Source organism: Rhipicephalus microplus, chromosome 10 (assembly GCF_043290135.1).
Source record: "Rhipicephalus microplus isolate Deutch F79 chromosome 10, USDA_Rmic, whole genome shotgun sequence".
Classification (NCBI taxonomy): domain Eukaryota; kingdom Metazoa; phylum Arthropoda; class Arachnida; order Ixodida; family Ixodidae; genus Rhipicephalus; species Rhipicephalus microplus.
The window spans coordinates 35127228-35150075 of NC_134709.1; the positions used below are offsets into that span (position 1 = coordinate 35127228).

General features: G+C 45.8%; 1 protein-coding gene across 1 annotated transcript in view; it reads right to left on the reverse strand.

Moving 5' to 3' along the window:
• Nucleotides 1–2786: 2786 nt before the first annotated feature.
• LOC119181935 (Na(+)/H(+) exchange regulatory cofactor NHE-RF2) overlaps nucleotides 2787–22848 on the reverse strand; it is an 87034-nt gene continuing 66972 nt past the window's right edge. The window contains exons 2-5 of the mRNA XM_037433181.2: nucleotides 9270–9635; nucleotides 7944–8105; nucleotides 7472–7561; nucleotides 2787–6568 (exon numbers count right to left, since the gene is read on the reverse strand). Coding sequence (XP_037289078.1) covers nucleotides 6290–6568; nucleotides 7472–7561; nucleotides 7944–8105; nucleotides 9270–9635 — 897 coding nt within the window. The 3' untranslated portion in view covers nucleotides 2787–6289. The remainder of the gene's footprint in view (nucleotides 6569–7471; nucleotides 7562–7943; nucleotides 8106–9269; nucleotides 9636–22848) is intronic.

Sequence of the window (22848 nt, forward strand, 5' to 3'; positions counted from 1 at the left end):
AGGCGAGTTGACTTCTGCAATTGGGGCCTCATCAAAACTGATCAAGAAAATGACTTTTTGCACAGAATAATTTGGACTGATGAAGCTCGGTTTTGCCGAAATGGAAGTGTTAATCTTCACAACGCCCATTATTGGGCACAAGAAAACCCACACTGGCTGAGGCAGCACAAGCATCAAGTTCGCTGGAGTGTGAATGTGTGGTGCGGCATACTCGGGGACAGGATCATCGGACCTCACTTTTTTGAGGACAACTTGAACGGAAAGATGTACACAGAAGAAATATTAGGTGTTGTCATTGATGATCTTGTCTGCAGTCTTTCCCTGAATGACCTGCGCCAAGTATGGTTTCAGCACGATGGAGCACCACCACATTTTTCTACCAGGGCGAAGAACTGGTTGGACAGACGTTTTCCACAACAGTGGATTGGGCGCGCAGGAGCGATGTTTTGGCCACCAAGATCACCTGACCTTTCTCCGCTCGACTTTTTCCTTTGGGGCTACGTTAAAGATCGAGTTTACGTAACAGAGCCCAGCGATGTTAATGACATGAAGGACAGGATAACATCTGCCTGTGCGAGTATTCCTGCAGAAGTACTGCGCCGAGTCATCGAGTCGACGCGACAGCGGTTCATGCTTTGCGTTGCTGCCGAAGGCAGGCATTTTGAACACTTTTTGGGGCATTGACGTCTTGAGAGGTGAAGAGTTTCGATGAGATTTGTGCATGACCGAAATATGCTTATGTAGCAGCAGGAAATATGCGTTAGCAAGGATAAAACTGTTTCAGTTATTATTGGTGGAGTTGTTGCTCTTGTTTCAATAAAAGTTACAGTACTCGGACATCAGCAGTCACGCTATTCGCGTAGCCCAGGCAACGACCACGCATGCTTCTCTAGTGATTATTACGCACGCGCACTGGCATCCAGATTCTCCGCTCGCACCATTATCTCGGCATGGTATCTGCCACTATCGTTAGAGGCTCTGCAGTTGCGTGTTACGACACTGGTTGCAAGCGTTCTTCGATTTTTGATTTCGACGGCCGAAGAGGGCAAGGGTAATTGCTATCACCTATGCCTACGCTTCCACCCTCTTCACACACTAAACACCACACGCAACAGATGCGTCACTTTAGGGAGGAGCTTTGCGCGGACCCTCACCCTCTTGCATGCGTAATCGTGCGAAAGACAATTAAACTTTGGAGCCGGATATCTCGGAACACAGGCGTGCTAGAAAAAATCTTCCAACTGAAACTGTGTACAAACACCACTGCCTACATTTTTTCAATATAAACATGCCAACTTACCGCAGCCAGTAAAAAGTTAATTATTAAATTTTAGTTAATTGGGCTGCTGACAGCGATAATTATCATCTAACTTTCTGTCCCCCTGGCCGCTTAACTTATTTGCACAAGTGGTTCTCACGTGCCTTCGAGCGCCTAATTTTAAAAAAATCATAAAGCTTAATTTTGAACACCCGGTAGATGGCATTTAATCTGAGGCTTCCTCATACAGAAATACGCTTTCGATCGGCAGTCGATGCTCCTGATAACGTGCGAGCCAAACAAGTAGCGCCGTACGCGTCCCGGAATTCACAGTCGATTTTTCAAGTCTGCTAGAAACCGTTCGCACTTATCTTTACATGTGCTGCCATGCACCCAAACGACCATGCCATTTACTCAAATTCGCGGCCATTCAGCTCTGCATATAGGGCGCGGTCAACACGATGATCGGCCAGGACGATCTGATCATCGCGTGCTGCGTAGTTACCGAGACCGCCGCATACCCGCGCACGCGCCGACGATCACAGCGGTGGGCGAGGTAAAGCAGTCTCTTATAGGTTTGCCTAAAAAGACTAAGCCAAAAGTCATATTCTCAGTCTATTGTAATGAACCCGACCGAAAGCTTTCCGCTCCCAAAGTGGTTTTGCACTGCCTCTGGGACCAGGGGGGAACAAGAAGCTTTCTGCACCTTACCTGGCTTTGCATAGGCTCTGTGACTGACCCACCTTTAGCCAGCGATGACGTCGTCACGAAACGTCACACGGTGCGAGTCATTTTCATAGTGAGCTTACGATGTCACATTGGGCGATCTGCGACGCCACGACGACGTCATAGTGTTGATGAAGCACTCATGCAATGAAGCTGAGGCAGAGTCCCTTTTCAAGCTTGACGATGCCCCTACTTATGCAGGACTGCATGCACATACTGTTCATCTTGTTTATGTGAGAAGGTAGTCTACAAGATACCGAATGCCAAGGATAAAATAATTTTTCTGCCAGCACCCTCTTACAACTTTTAATACACAAGCAGCTTAGTGGTTGTATGAAAAAACCCGTAAACAGAGGTTGAATGCTCAAGCCGACGTTTCGGCAAGTGGACTTGTCTAAGGCTTCTTCCTGTTCTTCAAGTACTTGTCTTCCTCAAGTTCTAGCCTTGAAGACAAATCTGCTTGTGAAAATGTTGGCACATAACTCTAGCTGTTTATGAACTTTTTTCATTGCAAGCTTACATTTTACTCTTCCTGCCATTCAATGATCGTATGTCACTGGGGCCTATGCACGGCCCCATGAAGTGACATGGTTCAAAGGAACTATACAACTAGAGCAGAAAGCGCAGAAGGACAATTCAGGCTGGCAGATGTAGATAGAGTAGAAATAGCTGGGCTTTTCATATCCACTAATCGCTTTTGCATCTGTGCATTGCGCGCTCACATCTTATTACATGGCATGGCAGATGTGAAGGCAAAGCGTATTCCAGACTGGTGCATAAAAAAAAAACATTGCAAAAGAAATCATTCGACAAAACTTTTATTGCTGGTACTTGAGAAGACACCGCCAGCAAAATTAAGTCTTCCATTTCACTGTCAGCGACAAGACGTCAATGGGATTCAGGATTAGCTCAAGGCACTAGGGTAAAAAGACCCACAAGGAGGGATATACTTTTTTGTCGAGATGCCACAAACTTTGTTCAGGCACTTATGGAAAGAACAGTGCTTAAAAACGGTGCATAATTGTGCCACAACAGTACTCCGGACACCTCGTAGTAGGAAAGAAAAGATGCAACCTTGAAGAGAATATAGGATGCGTTTGAATGTCGTTGAGCCGACAGAACTATCGGAATGTTGCAGCTGGAATAAGACATTCTAATCAACAGCTTGCACGAAGCTTTTATAGTGTAAACACCTATTAAGCAAAGCTAAATCAAACTTCACACAACATACATCTCGCGCATCACAATGAAGTGGTGCGTGCGACACGCAGTTTCAGTACACTCAAACACGTGCACAAATGTAAAAATACAACAAAAACCCTTTTGTCAGAGTGATCAAATGGAATGTTGGCGAGCAGCTAGATAAAGCACTTGCAGAAGCGGCCATAGCATAAAAAGTGTCAGTAGAAAAATAACGTCCAAAAGAGACCTCCGTAAAAGAAAACTATTGAATCGTCCCAAAATCCGGCATCAGGAATAAAAAATGCTACAGAGGAATGGGGCATAGAATTAGAAAAATATTATGAAAACTAGGTCCACAGCTTTCGTGCTGTTGTGATGACGCAAACATGTGCAAGGTACTTTGTCCAATTACACATCGCAAGTAGAAACAAAGGTAATCTGTAAATATTGTTCAGCTTTGATCATATTCTCGAGCACACGCAACACTCAAAGTGTGCAACAAACATGCATCCACGCGACATTCACACATTAAGAATAGCTCTCGCAGAAGAGCTCCCAATGAAAATGGCCATCATACTGCTTTATTGAAGCAGTTTAATACATTACTACTGCCGTTAATTGCGATGCAATACACCTTGCATAACTTTATGCAATTGCAAAGTGCATAAATTACAAAAATAAAGAATAACATCCAGCACAGTATTCCAGCATAGACAGCATTATACACACAATATTCAACATTGCGAACCCACATTTGCCACGCAAGTCTATTGTCAAGGAACATAAATCGTGATAACATTTTCACTGCAGATTCAAGAGAACTACAATAGACAGCCTTGAATCTTAATAGGGTATTTCCCTTGACATTACCTTGCCCAAGTGTCAATTCCCTCCCACCCACTTTTATACCTGATCATACAGTTTTCTGAATTCTGTGTTGGTTATTAGAACCTGTGGTGGAGCTACAGCTGGCATTACACGAAAGCACATGTTCACAGGTAAATGCATCGGCATCAAAATGCTACAAAATATGCATTAAGGCACAACAAGATCTTTATATTTCAACCACCACTATCGTCTGCCAACCCCTTGCAATCAAAACCGTAAAACCCCTTTACATTCCAAACTAGTTAAAGCATTTTAAGGTCATGTCATGATGTTTCAGCCATCCATCACAGAAACAATGGGTCAAACATGGGGTGCACAGAAAGTCACCAAGGAGGCACGTTCATCAAAGGTTCCGTAGGCCATACCGACTACAACAGTGCAAAATGTTTCGGAACCCAAGGTGTGCAGTCGTGATCTCAATCTAGCTGGGCAGTAACGACATGGTCTTGCATAATTATGCTTGCCACAACCAAAAATTGGGCTTAAATTTCAAGTTTTTAGTCATCTTGCATGCCACGGTCTTATGACACCAACAGTACATCAACTAGACCTGGAATGTTCAAGAAAATTGGGGTGCATGAAGACCACGTACGACCAAAGCGTTATAAGTACAAAGCTAATCTGCATGTGGCATAAAATTGCCTCTGCGTGAGTTAAAGTTGGATTGAAATAATCTTCAAACTTACACACAACCACATTAAAAAACTAATGTAAGAAAACTTTAAAAAGGCATTTATGGTGTACATACAATTTAGCAACAAAATTTATTTTCACAGCCCATCTGTGTAAAGAGTATAACACATATGGAATGTGAAAACCTACACAATACACAGTAAAAGCCACGCATTATAAGAGATACCTACTGAAAATGAAGATTACATTATACCTAAGGACATTTGCAAAAAAAAAAGAAGAGGTTCGAGTGGCAGGCATCTTAAGGGACTACAATAAAAAGCCTTTCGGCCTCCAGCCAAAGCCAGCATCAAAAAGGAGATGCACATGAAATTGGGTGCCGTGTGATTTAATACAACAGATCCAGCAGACGTACAAAATGAACTGCCCTATAAGGGAGTGCATCACATTTCATGTAGAGGACAGAAACGAAGTTTCACTACCTGTGCCTCTTACGTTTATTTTTAATTGTGCATTCAGCATTTTTTTCAGCCATAGTTACCACACGCACCCCACTCGATCTACCCCATGTTGCTAGCCGAACTATCTGGAGCCAAGAAATGCTGCAAGACTGCTATTAAAGTGCTGTTTCAGTGAACGCTCTCAAACACCTTCCTACATCCTTTTCAAAAAGGTCCGCAGTGTTACAGAATGAATGCCAAAATAACGCATACAGAGTAAGGCTCTTATTTCAAAAAGCAAGAATTATAGATCATCGTTGGAAGTACCCTGCCTCTCTTGAGAGCTTTAATTAAAGAAGCCATGTTTGATTGATGCAATTGATCATGCGCACACATTACATCAACCTGCAAGCAACGACATTAAAGAGAAAATATGGAAAGCGCTTCTCACTGCATCCTTTCAGCAACCATACACAAGTCAACAGACCGCAGTTTACAAATGATGTTTGTGGTAAAGATATTGCACAAAAATTTTGTGGCCAAAGCTGTTTTACACCACAAACGGTGAAATCGGACACATAATTCGAGGCATTCACCAACGATTCTTTACCAGCGACACATTAGCGATCAGTCCTTGCAACCAATTAAAGTATGGTTAATGAGTTAAACACACCACTGTCAAAATAGTCATTTAGACATTCAGACAACTGATGTTGAACCTGAACTAATATCTTAACAACACAGTTAACATCAGCAATTCTTGTCAAGTTCCTCAATAGCTTAACAATGTAAACAAGTGAAGCCCGCTACTGACACAAGCGGTTCTCTTGTCAATAACTTTTTATTGAAATCGCAAATTTGGCAGAGCAATGCTGCCGAATTCCCAAACTCCACAAAACCACTTGCTGTTCAGTCAATGTGTTACTTTCTAGATGAGACTGAAATTGGCATTATCAAAGAAAAATGCCATCAACGCCTTGCACAACTAAGGCAGCGAATCCAGATTTGCGTGATTTGTGTTGCACATTCGACCAGGCACATAGCCTTCCCAGCCCCCGGATAAAGAACAGAAAACAAAAATCTAATACACCCGCACACAAGACGTGTGCTGAAACCAGCCACACCCAACTCTTGGCGCCATTCGACAAAAGGCACAGGCGGCTCACATTTGCTCAATGAGCTCGTATTTTTTCTTCAGGTCCATCTGGATCTTTTTGGGATCGTGCTTCTTGCGCTGTGCTAGAAGCTGCCGCATCTCGGAGGCGCTCATGTTGAGCATGTTGAGAGAGCCGTTGCTCATTGCATTGGCCGGCTCGGCGGGTGCTGGCTCTGTCCCTGGTGCAGGCTTAGATTCCGAACCCGAGTCCACTTGAGTCAACCCGGTGACCGGGCCTTCTGCTGCCTTGTCCCCAGTGCCATTTGGTTCCTCTCTTGCGGAAACCTGCAAAGAGAAATTAGCCCCTCTTATCATGCCTGTTTCTCTTCTTGCTTTTGTTTTCCAGTCCACTGGGTCTGCGGCAAAATGTTTCCAAGAAATGTGCTATATTACCACCCACACAGCCACTGATAAAGATGCCTATAGCAACATTATTTATGGTACGGCGAGGTGTTTCAATTATCTCGTGGCCTTCGGAGTCCTAGCCTAATGCTTGCTCTCAAAAACATCAAGCAAAGAAAGCTCTGCCGCTCAAGCAAAGGCAAAATTTGAAGGAAGGTTATTCAAACTAAAATGGCAATTTTTTTTTATAGAGGCACGATGTGTGGAGTCTAGGACAAGCTGGTAAATACTGACTTCAGATACTTAGGGCAAGAAACGGGAGAACAAAATAAGAGAGTGAGGCTAATATTCGATTAGATAAATCAACAATATACATACAAAACAATCCACATGCTCACTACATTCGCATCTTATCTAAAAAATTCAAACTATTTTTCTGATCACGCAGGTAATGGCAATTGTCACTGGGCCTTGTGATCAATCATTTCCGATACAATAATATCCTATTAGGCAGTTGGTTATCTTCGTAAACCATTGTTCTTTAATATATTGTCAACAGCCACACATCGTGCAATGTCCAAAAAAAAAAAAAACTCCACGTTTTTTTAACATTGTTAAAGGCCAAGTCAATCAATGTTTTGGCTCTAATGTTGAGGTCCACAGTGAACTTCAACATCGGTAATGGTGACCAAGACCTCGTGTCTGATCTTATCTGGACAGACCCTTGTGGGTCCTTGCCAAATGAGATATAGCAGAGCAGTTCCAAGAGAATGCCCTCTTTATGATGGATATAAAGACAAATGCATGTTACAAGTCATAGTAGCTGCCACCATTTGTTCCACCCACCTCTGTTTTCGCTGGCACAGGTTCGGACTCCGAGGAGCGGCTCTCCTCCTCTTCCGTGTCCTCTTTTCCGTCCAAGTCACTCTGCCGCCTCTGTGCAATCGAGAACAAGCGGACCAGCTGTGCTTACGGATCAGCACATTATCACTTTCTCAGCTGAAAACGCTGCTCAGCCTCAGGCCCGCAGCACACACACAAAGAAAAGATTGGACTTTACATTACTATATAGAGATACAATAATTGAAGTGGGGGGCTGTGGATTAATTTCAAACACCTGAGATTTTCTGAAGATGTCCTAGAGAACCTTTTCCTTCCGGAATTTAATAATCTAAGAATCAGTTTACCTCCTCAAGAAAAATCTTCTCCAAGCTGCCTTTCTTGAGTACTACGGTCCCCACACTAACGATCCCATTTCTCGCTTGCTGAAGCAAGCTGACCGTAGTCGCCGACATTCACATGCTGGTACACTTCTTACCAGGACAGGCGTGGGAGCCGACTGTGCTGCCTCGTCCTCCTGGGAACACTCGCTACCATCAGCTGCAGCAGCCATGGCTCCATCACCTCTGCTTTCTCCATTGGTAGCAGGGTTGAGCTCAGGGTTGCGAAGCCGCAACACGTTGGCTTGGTTTCCATGTACCTGGGATGCGGTTCGACAGGGGCACCTTTAGCGTTTCGCTCACACATCACAGTGCAGTCTTCAAAAGCACACACAATCACACATCTCTTCTTTCGTAAGTACTTCTGCTAAAAAAAGCCAGTGGAATGGCAAATTGGGACATGTTGAAGAGAACCAACAACGGCACAATTCAGAAAATGAAGGCGGGACAGCCGTCTTAGAATCCTTGCTATTCAATACACTCTTCTTTACCAATGGCCCTATTTTGTACCACAATGCAGCCAAAGCCAAAATTTTATTGCACTATCCTACCAATACAGGCCATTTGTTGCAATGAAGCGTGGGTTTTTGGCATTTCACTAAGATGAAGTCATTCTAGCAGGCCCATAGCCAGGGGCTACCCCCGGAATTCTGATGGAGTGAGTGTTTTACCCACAATAAATAATTAAACAAGGGCTTTTCAAGGCTTTCAAATGGTGGGCCTTCAATGTTTCTCTCTCTATTTTGTTCTTGCTCTCTCTCATAGCAACACATCCTATATATGCTTTTTCTGTCAGCGTGCCTGGATAGCTCAATGGTTACGACGTTCGCCTTTGGGCCATGGTAGCCGACTTCGAACCCCACGTCGCCAAGAAATTTCATTTTGTTTTATTTGATTGTTCTCCTCCTCCTCTTCTCTCTTCCTTTCCTTCCCACAACGCATTGCTAGACGCAGTTGTGCCAGGTGACTGCTAGGCAACGCACAGGGCTCGGCGAGTTTCTGCCCACAATCCGCCGCCTATCCTCTAGATTAAAACAGCTCCATTTTTAAAACTAGCAGTTGTTGCGTGTACAAATACGGCCGATGGGCGAAGCTCCATAGGAATGGGACGCAAGCGACTATTTGCCTAATCTCGTTGCTGGCTTTTATGAGGGCGGTAGGGTGGGAGAGCGGGTGGGGAGAGCGTCTGCTGCCTTCGGTGACGGAAAACCTCAGCGAGTGAGTGTGCAGCGCGCGCGGTGTAGCGCGAGCCATCTGCCGCCGCGCCTGCGCCGGGAGGGGGCGCCTCTTTCGCTAGGTGCGCTTGCCCGGCGCAGGGAGCTTCGGCGACGGCGGGGCGCGTGCTACGGAGCTTTGCTCCCAAAAAAGGCCGACTGCTTCCACCACAGCAGTCCGTTCAAGGGTACTCGCAAGGGCTAACGCACCTGGATGTCCCGATCGCGGTACCACTGCTCGCCGTCGGCCGTGAGCACGAGCAGCCGCGTCTCGTCGGGCACGGCGCGGATGCGTTCCACGATGTCGCGGTGCGCCTCCTGCTGGACGTTGACGCCGTTCACCTCGACGATGCGGTCACCCTCGCGGAGGCCCGCGTACTCGGCGGGGCTGCCTTCGTCGATCTTGCCCACGTACTGGCCGCGCCGGTCCTTCTCGGCGTGCAGGTTGAAGCCGTAGCCCTCGAAGTCGCGCCACTTGGTCATGTGACAGAGCCGCGGCTGCGGCGCGTCGTCGGGCAGATCAGCCGCCGCTTCACCGTCGGCGGTCAACGTCTTCTCGGGCTCCTCTGGTTCGTCCTGCGGACATCGCGAGGAAGAAAGAGAGAATAAACTTTTATTAACAACAAATGCACACTGAGCCTTCTTTGCGTGGGGCCCTCAGTCCAGGGCTTCATTGCCTTGCGCGGCCCTGCGTGCCCGCTGGACCTGCTGTTCCTGCCGGCGTAAGCTGAGCAGTGCAGACTCCCAAGAGGAAGAGGTGGGATTGGGAATGGCAGGAACGCCCTGTGGGGCAGAGCATTCCCACGTGGAGTGGTACACCGTCGGTACGGATCCACGGAAGGGGCAGTAGATCCGTACCGACGGTGTACCACTCCACGTGAGAATGGACACGCGGATAAGCGACACAGACGCGCGAGAAGATGGCGCATCACTAGCAGTACGCAACGCCGCGCTAACGAACGCAGCTCGGTTATTACGAATTTCTCGATAATGCGAACGAGTACGCATCGCGAAATATGTGTTTGCTTCGGTTTTGGGTTCGTACCCAAATGTTCTAACAACGAGGAACTGGTCCCCATTGGTGCGTATTCGTGTTAAACGTCTACGCTTGCAAACAAGGGCACAAGAGAGAAGTCAAGTCACCAGAAACGTTCACTATAGTTACCGAGAAGGCGCGTGTGTTTAGAAAAAGTTGTTGACGATTTAAAGTACGAGGCACTCTACTATGGGAGAGCATAAAGCCGTCCCGTTGACCTCACTTAGGATAAGAGAGCATAGCAGCAGAAAAAAAGGCAAAACACGGAGTCGACGAGGCTATACTACCACCTCAAAACTAAAAAAAAGAAAGCACGTAGAGAGGTGGCCGGACTGGAACTGATGTATTCTTGGAAACTTTTCAGCGCGAACAAGACGGAGCACAAGGAATGTGTTTCGTTCGCGCTGAAATGTATTTAACTTAACAAAGAGCACCGTAATAAAGAGAAAAAGCGATACAACATATCTGGAAGAACATAGAAAGCCCATCAGCTTCGCCATTTCATTAATAGAGTCCGCGAAGCAGAGTTGGATGACTCTTACCCCCTTTTCTTTCTATTATTTATCGGACACTATGAAAAACACTTTACCCCCTGGCTGCGCAGCGGTCACGCATGGTAACACCGCTTAATTAAGCACGACTCCATCTCTTCCTGCTGACTTCTTATTCCAGCGTGACGTAATAAATGCAAGACACTTTCACCGCTAACAAGGACGATAACAGAGGAAAAAAAAAATAGCGACGAGGTCGAGTTCCAAGTTATTCTTGAGAAATGATCAATTTTCGCTTTCAAGACGTTCAAGACTATCTAGACGCGGAGTCGAACCCAGGACCGGGCGCGTTTCCAGACATACGTATTGTTTACTACAGCCTTCGTTGGAGCTATATGGTACTACCTGACCTTATTCAAGGAGTTCGAAAAGCTGCAGGGTGGACGGACAAATCGAAATCTGGGCGATCGAGGTTTTTTTTTTTTTTTCAACAATACCTTTTTTTTTATAAAGCTTTACCTCTTGTCAGAGCAAACGAATTCTATGCCGAGACGAGAAAGATGTGACACATCCGAAGTCACATTCAAATGAGTATTCAACAAAAACTCGTCAATTACTTTTTTAATAATTACCTGCGGGGCTGGATCACATGAACGAGTTGTATAGGACGTGACATTTCATGGACACCCAGTTTATAAAAAAAATCACCAGAAACACGCGTAATTTCAGATCATAATCACCGAAATCGAAGACCCCGATTGTGGGTGAAACAAACTACACCTAAACGGAGCCCGCCAGGAGCGCAAAATATCCAAGCTTACGCAGCAACTTTTGAAGAAAAATAAAGGAGAGGAGGGGGGGGGGGGGGCGTCGCAGAATATGGTCAGGAAAACGGTAAGCCGTATCGAATATTAGGCTGCAGCGCTCATCTCTGCGTTTCGGGGCACCGTTATTTGTTTATTTCGCGCTGTGTCCAAGAAAACCACAATTTTCACTTATTCTACACTCAAACCTCGATATAACGAACCCAAATATAACAAAATATCGGTTATAACAAAGTAAATAGAAATAGTATTGCAATATATTTTGTGTTAATAATAAACTTTCATAACAAATTTTCGGATCGACCCAAATAATTTTTATGTAAGATGCAACTTTGTACAATGAGCTATCAATACTACAGCACAGCTTAAAACTAGACGGCAGCCACTGCAGCGCTGTTTCTCACAGACCAGTATGATTTAATGGGTAGATATTCACACAAGTATGCATTTGGGCGTTGACTTACATGCAGCCCTGGGTATTAGGCACAGTAATGGTGAGCTTAACACGCCAGCGTAAGAAATAAGTAAGAGACGGTTAGATTATTGGTGTTATAAAACCATAGAGAAAGGTCAAAACTAAATAGTGGGGAAAATAAGGGCATTCTGCCGTAAGAGGCACAGATGTGGGCTGTGAATTCGCGAGGTATACACTAGGCAAACTTTGGGGCAACAATACACTGGCCAACTGGGGCAGTTTTTAATTTTATTATCTTTTCGTCGAGCCTGGTGGCACACATGACACCGCCTCATATAAAGGGGGCGCTTAAAGAATGTATTAAAGCACGAATACATGCTACAAGATGCACATATGATTGACTGATATCTGGGATTTAACGTCTGAAAACCACCATGTGTTTATGAGAGACGCCGTAATGGAGGACTGCGAAAATTTAGACCACCTGGGGTTCTTTAACGTGCACCCAAATTTGAGCACACGGACGTACAGCATTCTCGCCTCCGTGGAAAATGCAGCCACTGCAGCCGGGATTCGATCTCACGACCTGCGGTTCAGCAGCCGAGTACCTTTGCCACTAGACCATGTACCACGGCGGGGCGATGCACATAGGATGGATGGATCATACATTCCATCAAATAACATCCGATCCAATCCAATTCCATTCAACAACATCCAATCACATCAAATCAAATCACCCATTCATCCGATCAATAAATATACAACCAATACAATCAATCCATCCTTCTATCCACCCATCCAACCCAACCCAATTCATCAATCTCACCCAATCCCATCCATCGAGCGAAAGAGTTGAACAATGACATGGTATGCATTTCGAAAACGTTTAGTGTTCGTATCGGAAATTACAAGAAAATGTGGCTGATCCCCCCCCCCCCCCTTTAGGAGTCGGTATAACACGAAATCGAAACGTGTATTTACAGAGGTTGTTGGGCGTAAGTTACAGTGAATTGTTTCGCCACAAGGGCGAAGGAATGAATGCTACAGCAAAAAAAAAAAAAAACGCAAAGTCACGCGAAGAACAGCAAGAAGCTCAAAACTTCCAACGCACACCTCAAACAAAGCACGCACGAAATGAGCACACACTGGACGAGCGCACACCAACCACTGTCACAGCTCGACACTTAAAGCGCAAATTTTAAACACAAATAAAAGCGCACGATAAAGGTCAATAAAGTGGAATGCTGGGCCAGTTGGTACAACATAATGTGGAAATATATTAGCACTCACGGTAGAAGGAAAACCACTTGACAGGAAAGACGCTCATATATTTCCTCATATATACACCTTTTCACGGGAAAAGAAAAAAACACCGCCACGGTGGGCTGCGCGCGGGAGTACAAAGGCTAAAGGCGCAGCGTTGTCAGTGCATTTTCGAGGGGACGCGCCGATTTGCACAGCCCAAGGAGGGGCTATGGCGGCGCCCAGGGAGGCGTTTGGGAAAAGGCGAATAGCTCGCCACTGCGAGCGCCTTTCCTATCAAGTGGTTTTCCTTCTACCTTGTGCGCTAATATATATTTCCACATTAAACGCGCACGATAAGAACGCACAAGTATACACAGGACAAACGCGATCCACTGTCGCAATTCTTACATATTCTCTTCTGAGCAGCATGCTCCTTTTGCAAACGCGGCCGCAGCAGCGAGCGAGGTGACCTTCGTGCATGCTTTGCTGAATCACGACTCTAATTAAAGCGCGTGCGCCGGAAAGACCATGCTCCGCGGAGGCTTCGCTCCCCGAAACGCGAGAGGTGACGACTTGGAGCGACCATCTCGCTATTGATGACGAAAACGCACTGAAGTGTCGAAGCTCTGAGAACCGCAAAATGGTATAAGGGGTAAATAAATTAACTTGCCTCACGCTGCGTGGCCTAGTGGTTAGCGCCGCGCGCTGCGGATTGAGAAGTCGCTGGTTCGACGCCCCGCGACCGAACTTTTTCTTCCTTCTCGTTTGATTCTTTGCCATCTGTTGATATATACTTTACGACGTCACATCCGTGACGGAAATACGTCAGCTGAGCCGTGGTGGACCCCCGGCATAAAATACTTTCGTGTTAAAAAGAAATATGCGCGGTCAACGACCGTATACGGCTGTCGACAGTGAGTCAAGCGTAAATTACGTCACTCTGTTTGTTTAGTGTTACTCTTTTCCTCTTCTGAATGCCAGGAGCTGTGCGCCTGTCGCTACAGGGCTGCAAGTTGTCGGAGCGCGCGGCCCACTCACGGGTAATTGAGCGCACCTCAAAAAAAAAAAAAAAACCCTTTAATTCCGGGAATCACAAGACAGAGAATAAGCGAGGAGTGTGCGGACGAGTGACACGCCATGGCCTGGAATTTCTGCCCACGTCGCTTCTGTTCGAGCGAAACGGCGCTCTTGAGACGCGCCTTAGCTGTTCTACTTACCGAAGGGAAGAGTGAGAAAGTATAGATAATATGACGAAAACGTGTGCCTAGCCTTCCTAATTTGTTATTTTTTTTTCAAACAGAGACCTACACCCGCCAATACACGCCCTCGAAAGCAATCTTGAGTGTTGAAACGCAACGTATACACTCGTCGCGGCCGGGGACATGGCGCTAATTCGATTCCTGGGACATATAAGAGTCAGACACGTATACATATATACGGACCTTGCACCGGGCAAGCTAGCGCTCATTAGCAGAGTGAACACGCGACGCATTAAGATAAAAAAAAAGCACGTATATACACGAAGTGATGATGATGGGGCGAAGCAGTGTGCATCGAATCATGAATCATGGCCTCCTATTTCGTTCTGGTTAGCAGCCCTTTTATTAACGCTAACGCGTTAATAAAATGCTGCTCGTTTCGCCGAAATTCCGGCGTCGGCATCGTTGGTTGTGAGCGAAAACTCACCTTATGGCGTGACCGAAAAATAGAGAACGATGCAAATAAACACATAATAAAAAATCCTGGGGCGGAGCAGGGATCGTACTCGGGTCGTTTGGGTCCGAGTGGTGATCGAACCCGGGTCGTTTGCGTTAATAAAAAAAGGCTGGTCGTGAATACAGTGCATACAGTGCACCTGCTTGTGAATACAGTGAAAACAACTTCCTCTGCTTGAAAATGCAGTGAACATTACTTTCATGCTTTACAAATACACGCCTCCTGTACCAACGTTACTAGAAGAATCCAGTAACGTTGCCCTGTACATCCTTCACAATACAGCATGAAGTGTTGCCGCAAGCGCCCGTTGCCAGCGGGCGTCAAAACATCACAATCACTTCGTGGTTTAAAGCCAGTCACGCACTACAAAAGGCAGACACGCTATCGTGCCTATTCCTTCAAGGCCACGTAGTGGGTGTGTAGAAAGTTTGAAAAGGTTGCGTGCGCTAGGGAGGAGGAAGCAACAAAATGAAGAAGGCAGGTAGGCTAGCCAGAAAGACATCTGGTTGGCTACCCTACACTGGGGGATTAGGAAAGGGGACAAGAAAGATGCTATAGTGTGAAGTAGGCATATATAGGAACAGGACATCGCTATCGCGTTGAATTCTTAAAGACGAAGCTTCAAGGTCCCTCACTTTTTGTTTTCTTCTTGTTAACCTATTGTTCTGCCGTACGCTTCAATTGATTGGTGGTTAAGCCCCATAGTTTTCAGGTGTTCTGGCCTTTTATTTTTGTTTGTTCTAGATAATAGCCTTTTGATAACCTTCTTGTTATTCATAGATGTTTTCATTTACACCTCGGCTGTATAGATACCGGGCGGCGGCTTGTGGACGGAGGGACATTGTGCGGTATCAAGGTGTCTCGCCCTTAAAACCTGTACCCACCCCTTAAGTTTTTTTTTTTTCGTATAGCTTATCCGTTTGTCTTTTTTTTTTTTCTTAACGCAGCTGCTATTTGATAACACTTCTCGCTGATGTTAACTTTCAGAGCTCTAGAAGCTACATATTAAGCTATTTTAGTACATATCACAATCACTGGCTACAAATAAGGCTAGACAAAGTCAGATCCAGAGGCGAGCGATAACTTAAAATGAGCTACAAGCAGGGCCAAATGAAACAAAGAAAAGCAACGCGCAGTTGAAAGAGCTTCCTTCGCCAGACTGGGAAAGAGACAGTCCTCTCACGCATGATAGTGCGTGTACCTGTGCTGTATTGACTTAACCAGCGAAGTTCACCCCCCACACCCCTCTCCTACCCCGAAAATTTTCCAATTTTGCTTATGCATACGCGCGTGCTTGCAAGCTTACGCACCACTGTGCATGGAGTATGGTTGGGAAACACTCCTACCCCATCGTAAGAAATGTCCAGGTTACGCCCCCTGGTGTACTGTATTCAACCTCACAACATACTTTCCCTATACACCCTACAGGGTATAGAAACCATCGTAATTTGCGCAACTACAGACAGGAGACAATGCATTAGCGTGACTCCTATAGCCGTATACATGATAGCGAGGTTAGGTTCTTAGAAAGCACGATATCTTATTTTTTATGCTGTTAGAGAGCGCACGTAAGATCTATCAAGCTTTTAGGGGCGAAGCTCCTTAGGGCGTGGGCTGTGCGTCCCCTGTAGCCTGTATGTAGCCACCTCTAGTTTAGTTCTTGCAGTGTTCACTAGATGGCGGTACCGTCCCCTGTATGTAGCCACCTCTCGTTTAATTCTTGTAGTGTTTACTAGATGGTGGTACTTGTAGCTGATGATGAAAAGATGCAAGATGTTATAAACTAGAAAGCGGTACTTGTAGTTGATGAAAGACGCGAGATCTTATAAAATAGGAATGATGTCACATATGGCGCGTGTCATTGGTTGAAGGCAATCGTTCGATTTAGTGCGGCGACGTACGCTAGGGGGAGCGATGTAATAAAATCGAGTGGGCAAAATGCACAGAGGATTCATGGTTTACCGGGTTTACCTCCGGAGCTTCGCCCACTCATCATCATTCACTTCGTGGATATGGCGGAATTTTTTTATTTTGTGACACAAAATGTCAGCTTATCTGTTTTTTTTTTCTTAGTGTGGTCACATGAGTGTGAAGATTGAAGTGTTCTTTTTCCGTTCGTGTTTTTCAAGTTTCAAGTTTATTAAGAAAGAATCGCAGAACACGATACATATATGAAGATGCTACATTTTCAGGAGGAGGCCCAAAAGTAAAAGAATTGTGCGAGGGCCTCTTAACAGAATTGAGCAACAAAAAATAATTAGTAAGCACAGGAAATTAGTTGAATACAGGTACACAGTTATAATGAAGAAACTCGTTTATACACTCATGTATATACATATATATCTATATATGTAAACAAAAATAACAATTCAGTTGCGAGTCAGCGCTGCGGTCTGGCCCTTCGTCTGTTGTGTCCGTGTAGTTGTGCGCTGTGTTAAAATATGCCAGACAGCTAGTATAGACAAGTCTAGACAGGACAGGGGACTAAATTAAAGGGACGGCTAAAGAGCAAAAGGATTTTTTCGCGTATTAGTAAAGTATACAGTTTCACAATCACGCTAACACCACTCTTGCCGCGACGCGACACTCGTTGAGCGAGAAAACTCGCTAAAAAAATAATAAAACGCTGGCGGGGACGTCACCTATAGAGATTCCAGCATCGTGACGTCACGGATTTCGAAGGCGTCTACCGTGGTCCTGCGCAACTACCAAACGATCGAAAATGAAGTCGTCTGTGGGTGCCATAGACGTAGCATATACGAAGTTTCAGAAAAAATTTTCAACGAGCCATGCAGTGTCATGAAAATATGAAAAGTACATTTTGAGATTTCTGACGTCACGCGCGAAGATTCCGACGGGGAATCTGAAATAATAAAACTTTAACATTGATTTTTTCCGCTAATAAAGAACTTGTGATAGCGAAACATACGGCGTTAGAGTTCTCAGAGTGCAGTTCGTCAATCAAAAACCAAGTCACTGTTTCACTGTGGCGTCCTTTAAAAGGATGTCCCTGCCGAGAACAACACCCCATGTCCATTACTGCACGCGTCAATATGCAGTTTGCAGCACATTGCGCGTTCCAAAGAGGCCGTCGCACGGGTTCTGGCAAACCCTGCAACCGTCCGGCAGATGCATAAACTGTATACACATATAATTCGTTCCGATTTCGCAGTTCCTGCCAGGGACCAAAACGGGAGGCGCCTCGATAACTCAAGCGTAGAGGAAACTGCGGCATTTAAACGCTGCATATAAACTAAGCCGCCCGAACGGCTCGCAAGGGAAAGTCAAGTATACGTTGCCGCTCGGAGAGACCATTTTTCCCGCGCACGTTGCACCGCAGTTGATGGGCTATTTCCAGGTGGGGCGGAAAAAAACGCGCGTCGTTTCACCACCGCACGCTGTAAGTTGTGACGTCACCACTTTTATTGCCACGGTATGGTCGTTTCGCTCCCCAGCAGTACGGAGGCGGCAATCTCGAGGGTGTAACTCTGTCGCCCACCATTGTCGACAAGGGTATATACACTATCACACCCCTGACGAAGCCAAGGAAGAGGGGGGGGGGGGGGTAGAGCTTTAACACCTCTGCTCCCCGCTGACACAAATTTTCACTTTAGCAATTTCGAGAACATACATAAATGACCCGCAGGTCGCGGGTTCGATTCCCGGCTGCGGCGGCTGCATTTCCGATGGAGGCGGAAATGTTGTAGGCCCGTGTACTCAGATTTGGGTGCACGTTAAAGAACCCCAGGTGGTCAAAATTTCCGGAGTCCTCTACTACGGCGTCTCTCATAATCAAATGGTGGTTTTGGGACGTTAAACCCCACAAATCAATCAATCAAATCAGAACATACATCACGGGCGAATGACACTTCACCCCCCCCCCCCCCCACTCAAGTCCTCACGACCCGAAAAACATTTATGACCACGCTTCTGTATACTATAAGCAGAAAAAAAAGGGGGGGGGGGGGAGGGGGATTGCGGGTGCAGAATGCAATAAGTTAACCTAACCCGTTCGCGAACTTTTTTGTTTACATTTTCCATGGGTATAGAGTATAAGCGCGCACACAGAAACACACACAAACATACGTAAAGGTGGGCCGAAAAAACAAAAGAGGTGACAATGAATGGCTTGGTGGCGTAAAATATTAACATTAAATATAAGCGGCAGCAGATTTGCCGGCAACACTTGTAGTGTAAGAAGCTGGGAACACAAGAATCGAAGGTACACGAATTGCTCGAACTTCAATGCGCCGAAACCACGATATATGATCATGATACACTCCGCATTCGTGATGGGGTCCGGAAATTTCGATCACCTGGGGTTCTTATTTTAAGTCTATGTGCCCATGGACTTTAATTAAGTGTTATTCGCCTGCATCGAAAACGCGACCGCCACAGCCATGATCGATCCAGCGACATTCGGGTCAGCAGGTGTGCACAGGTACACAGTTATACGGAAATAAGCTTGTTGCGGTTTCATCGCTTCGCTTACACCAACTTGACGACCGGAAACAGACTCGCAAAATGAATGTTTTAACTCGGAAGCGTTTAGCAAGCATCAGTCCCACCGCGTTACGAAAAGTATACGTTCGATATACCAGTGTATACGAGTGTACCGAGCAAAAAGTAATAACATCACAAAAAGGCGAAGAAATAAAAGACACGGAAAGGAGCATCGGCAGAAAGGGCGTCGGGGTATCTGCGTTGAGATATCTGTGTATAGCGCCTGTTTTTACGTCATTTGTTTCTATAGCTGATACTGACCGAACATTCGGCCTCGATTCTTAACGATGCGCCAGCGGTATACGCATTATTATAGGTCGAGTTATATTTTAAGTATCACACAGTACGAACCAACAAGCCCAACAAGAGAGAGATAAAGATGCAAGGGAACGCAGGGAGGTTAACCAGACGCACATCCGGTTTGCTACCCTGCACTGGGGAAGGCATAAAGGGGAGAAAAGAGGTTGCAGAGAGATGAGAAGGTACACACAATCACGAGCACACTCGGGGAGCACACACAGTCTACAGGCGGTCGCTCAGGCTTGTTGACTTTAGGTAAAGTAGCAGTGCTTTAGTTGCTTTCTGCGCAACTGAGGCAGATGCCCAAGGTCCTAGTATCTTCTGCACACAAAATGGTCCCGGGTAAAGTTGATTCAACAAGCCCAACAATATATTTAATTAGGTTAGGAGCGTAAGAACGAATGCCTATAACAATCGCATGGGGTCGCGCGCGGCGTCCGGCGCGCAACTGCAACGTCGCGTTATGTGTGACGTCACACACGGCCGTCCTCCAGGAAGGTATATAATCTTGATGCAGCCTTTTTTGTCTCGTTCCTGACCTTCGCGGCGCGTGATGCGAAACAAAGGGCGAAATCACACACACATAAAAAAGGCCTCCCACGTCCCCTGTATACGTCGAGGATAATATATAGCTGCGCAGCTAAAAAAACAGACTCCTCCGCCGCATTCGCTATTGCGTCGCGAGCAGACATCGCCGCAGAACGAGAAACCATCTTGCGGCACCTCGGAGCACGTACAGAAAAAAAAAAAGTCTGGTTTGAGTTTGAGTTTATTTAACCACGTGACAAGTACACGAAAATACACTGTATACGTGGTTTGGTGCGAAGGAAAAAAAAAAGCTGCATTTCACAGCTTGACTGGCCCCTTCACCCAGAAAAAAAAATTTAAACTACAAATTTACAAAAATACAAAAATTACAGGCAGCGGAAAGCGACAATACAAAAAGAAACACGCATGTGGCCCATGACAGCAATTAATAGAATGACAACTCAAATACATACAAAAATATTCATGTTAGTATCTGGGGTTTTAACATCCCAAAACCACAATACGATTGTGAGAAACGTCGTATATAGAAGAGGGTTTCGGAAATTTCGACCGTCCATAGTGTTCTTTAACGTGCACTTACATGGCACAGTATACACAAGCCTCTAACACATCGCCTCAATCGAAATTCGACCGCCACGCCGGGGTCGAACCCGCGACCTTTGTGTGAGCAGTCGAGCGCCCCTATATAGCCACCACTGTTCCACCGCGGCGGACCTGACATTCCGCCTTCGGAGAAGCTTTTGACGTATGTACGTACAGTATATACGATCCATTGCTCAAGGAAACGCCGCTGATGATAACGCCATTACATAATTGTTCTCTCCTGGCGGTGGAATATAGCACAACACTGTTTTTGTGGCCTCCGCGACTATATACGGCTATACAGCAATGCTCCATAGCCAATCGCGGAGCCCAAGATCTATATATCTTACTATTATTTTTTTTATCGGAAATGAAATATTTGTTTCGTAAAATTTCGGGCAAGATTCGTAAAATCGTAAGCGTGGTCGAAATTCGTACATTTAACGGGAAAATCAAAAGAGTTGGCAGCCTCCGAACGCGACCACCTCAGCAGCCAGGATCGACTCTCGGGTCAGCGAGTAATCTTCGGAAAAAAGGCCGAGCCTGACAGGGCTCACCCCATCCGACAGACGGCGGCAGCAGCGTCGTTCGAGCCACCGAGAGCAGGAGCTATAACATATGAGGACGGAGGTTATGCGAATTTTATACTTATAACAGTACCAATGAACTCGCACCTAATACATGCGATATCGATATCGATGAGACAAAACATCGAGATGTTAGGAACGACCAAATGCGACGAAGCAAAAAATGGTGGGCGCATGTATACACTACCACAAAAAAAAACAAAAACAAAAAAGGATAACAGAGTATATCAAGGTATACACAGGTGTTTGAGATATCCAGTTGATATAAAAATATAAAAAGAAAAAAATGGGGCTACATACCGGATAAGAGATGGCCAGTCAGAACGGTCGGAATGAATAGCAAGATACGAGAAGCGCGGACGAGGACGGCAACGGGATATGCGGAGCGACAATATTAAAGTTGCTGGCGTAACATGCAATTGTACCTCGCGGAGCAAGTCGTCCGGGGAGACATTCGTCCTGCTGTGGACGTAAGACACACCGAAGATGATCACTTTGTAAAACTCTTTGTATCCTCTATAGAAGGACCAATTCCAACAAAGAGAGAGAGCAAGATATGGTATGAAGAAAGGCAGGGAGGTTAACCAGAAAACAAGTGTCTGGATTGCTACCCTGCACTGGGGAAGGAGAAATGGGAGACAAAAGAAAATTTCAACAATAAAAGTTACCGATGTGTTTCTTAATGTAGAGGAAATGCATTGCCAACCGTGTGGTTCGCTCATCCGTCTTGCTGTGCCCGTATAAAGGTAGTCGAGAATCGATTGATTGATTTGTGGGGTTTAACGTCCCAAAACCACCATATGATTATGAGAGAAGCCGTAGTGGAGGGCTCCGGAAATTTTGACCACCTGGGGATCTTTAACGTGCACCCAAATCTGAGCACACGGGCCTACAACATTTCCGCCTCCATCGGAAATGCAGCCGCCGCAGCCGGGAATTGAACCCGCGACCTGCGGGTCAGCAGCCGAGTACCTTAGCCACTAGACCACCGCGGCGGGGCAGGTAGTCGAGAATCGCGAGGAGGCAAGACGCGTACGCACAAAGCGATGACGTTCACGTCACATCGTGGCTTCCATTGGGCGAGTGGAATTTATGCACAAAGCCCATAAAACAGAACTATAACGCGTGCACTGCCACTAAAAGGGATACCAACCGCAGAGCAACGCGAGGTATAACTTCCCTTGCGGGGTATTATTCCACTATACTGAATAATTTGCATTTAGTTTCGAGATGCTTGCGGAGGCGAATGGTGCTTATTTAAACACTATTTATTACACTGCGCATCTATTAATCCATTCATCACCGACTGTTATAAGCAGCTTTAAAAATATACGAACGCGCACTTTACCACCGGAATGTCTAAGACTATTCTGACTATATATATTCTCGTTGCTCCCAAGGGCAAGAATGAATCAAACTTTCTCTGCTTAGTCATGTATTAAACATGTGAATCGAAGACAGATGTGTACGCAGTCTCCACCTTCTCTCCCCTCCACACACTACAACAGAAATCACACTTTCCACAAACGCAAGGAGCAATA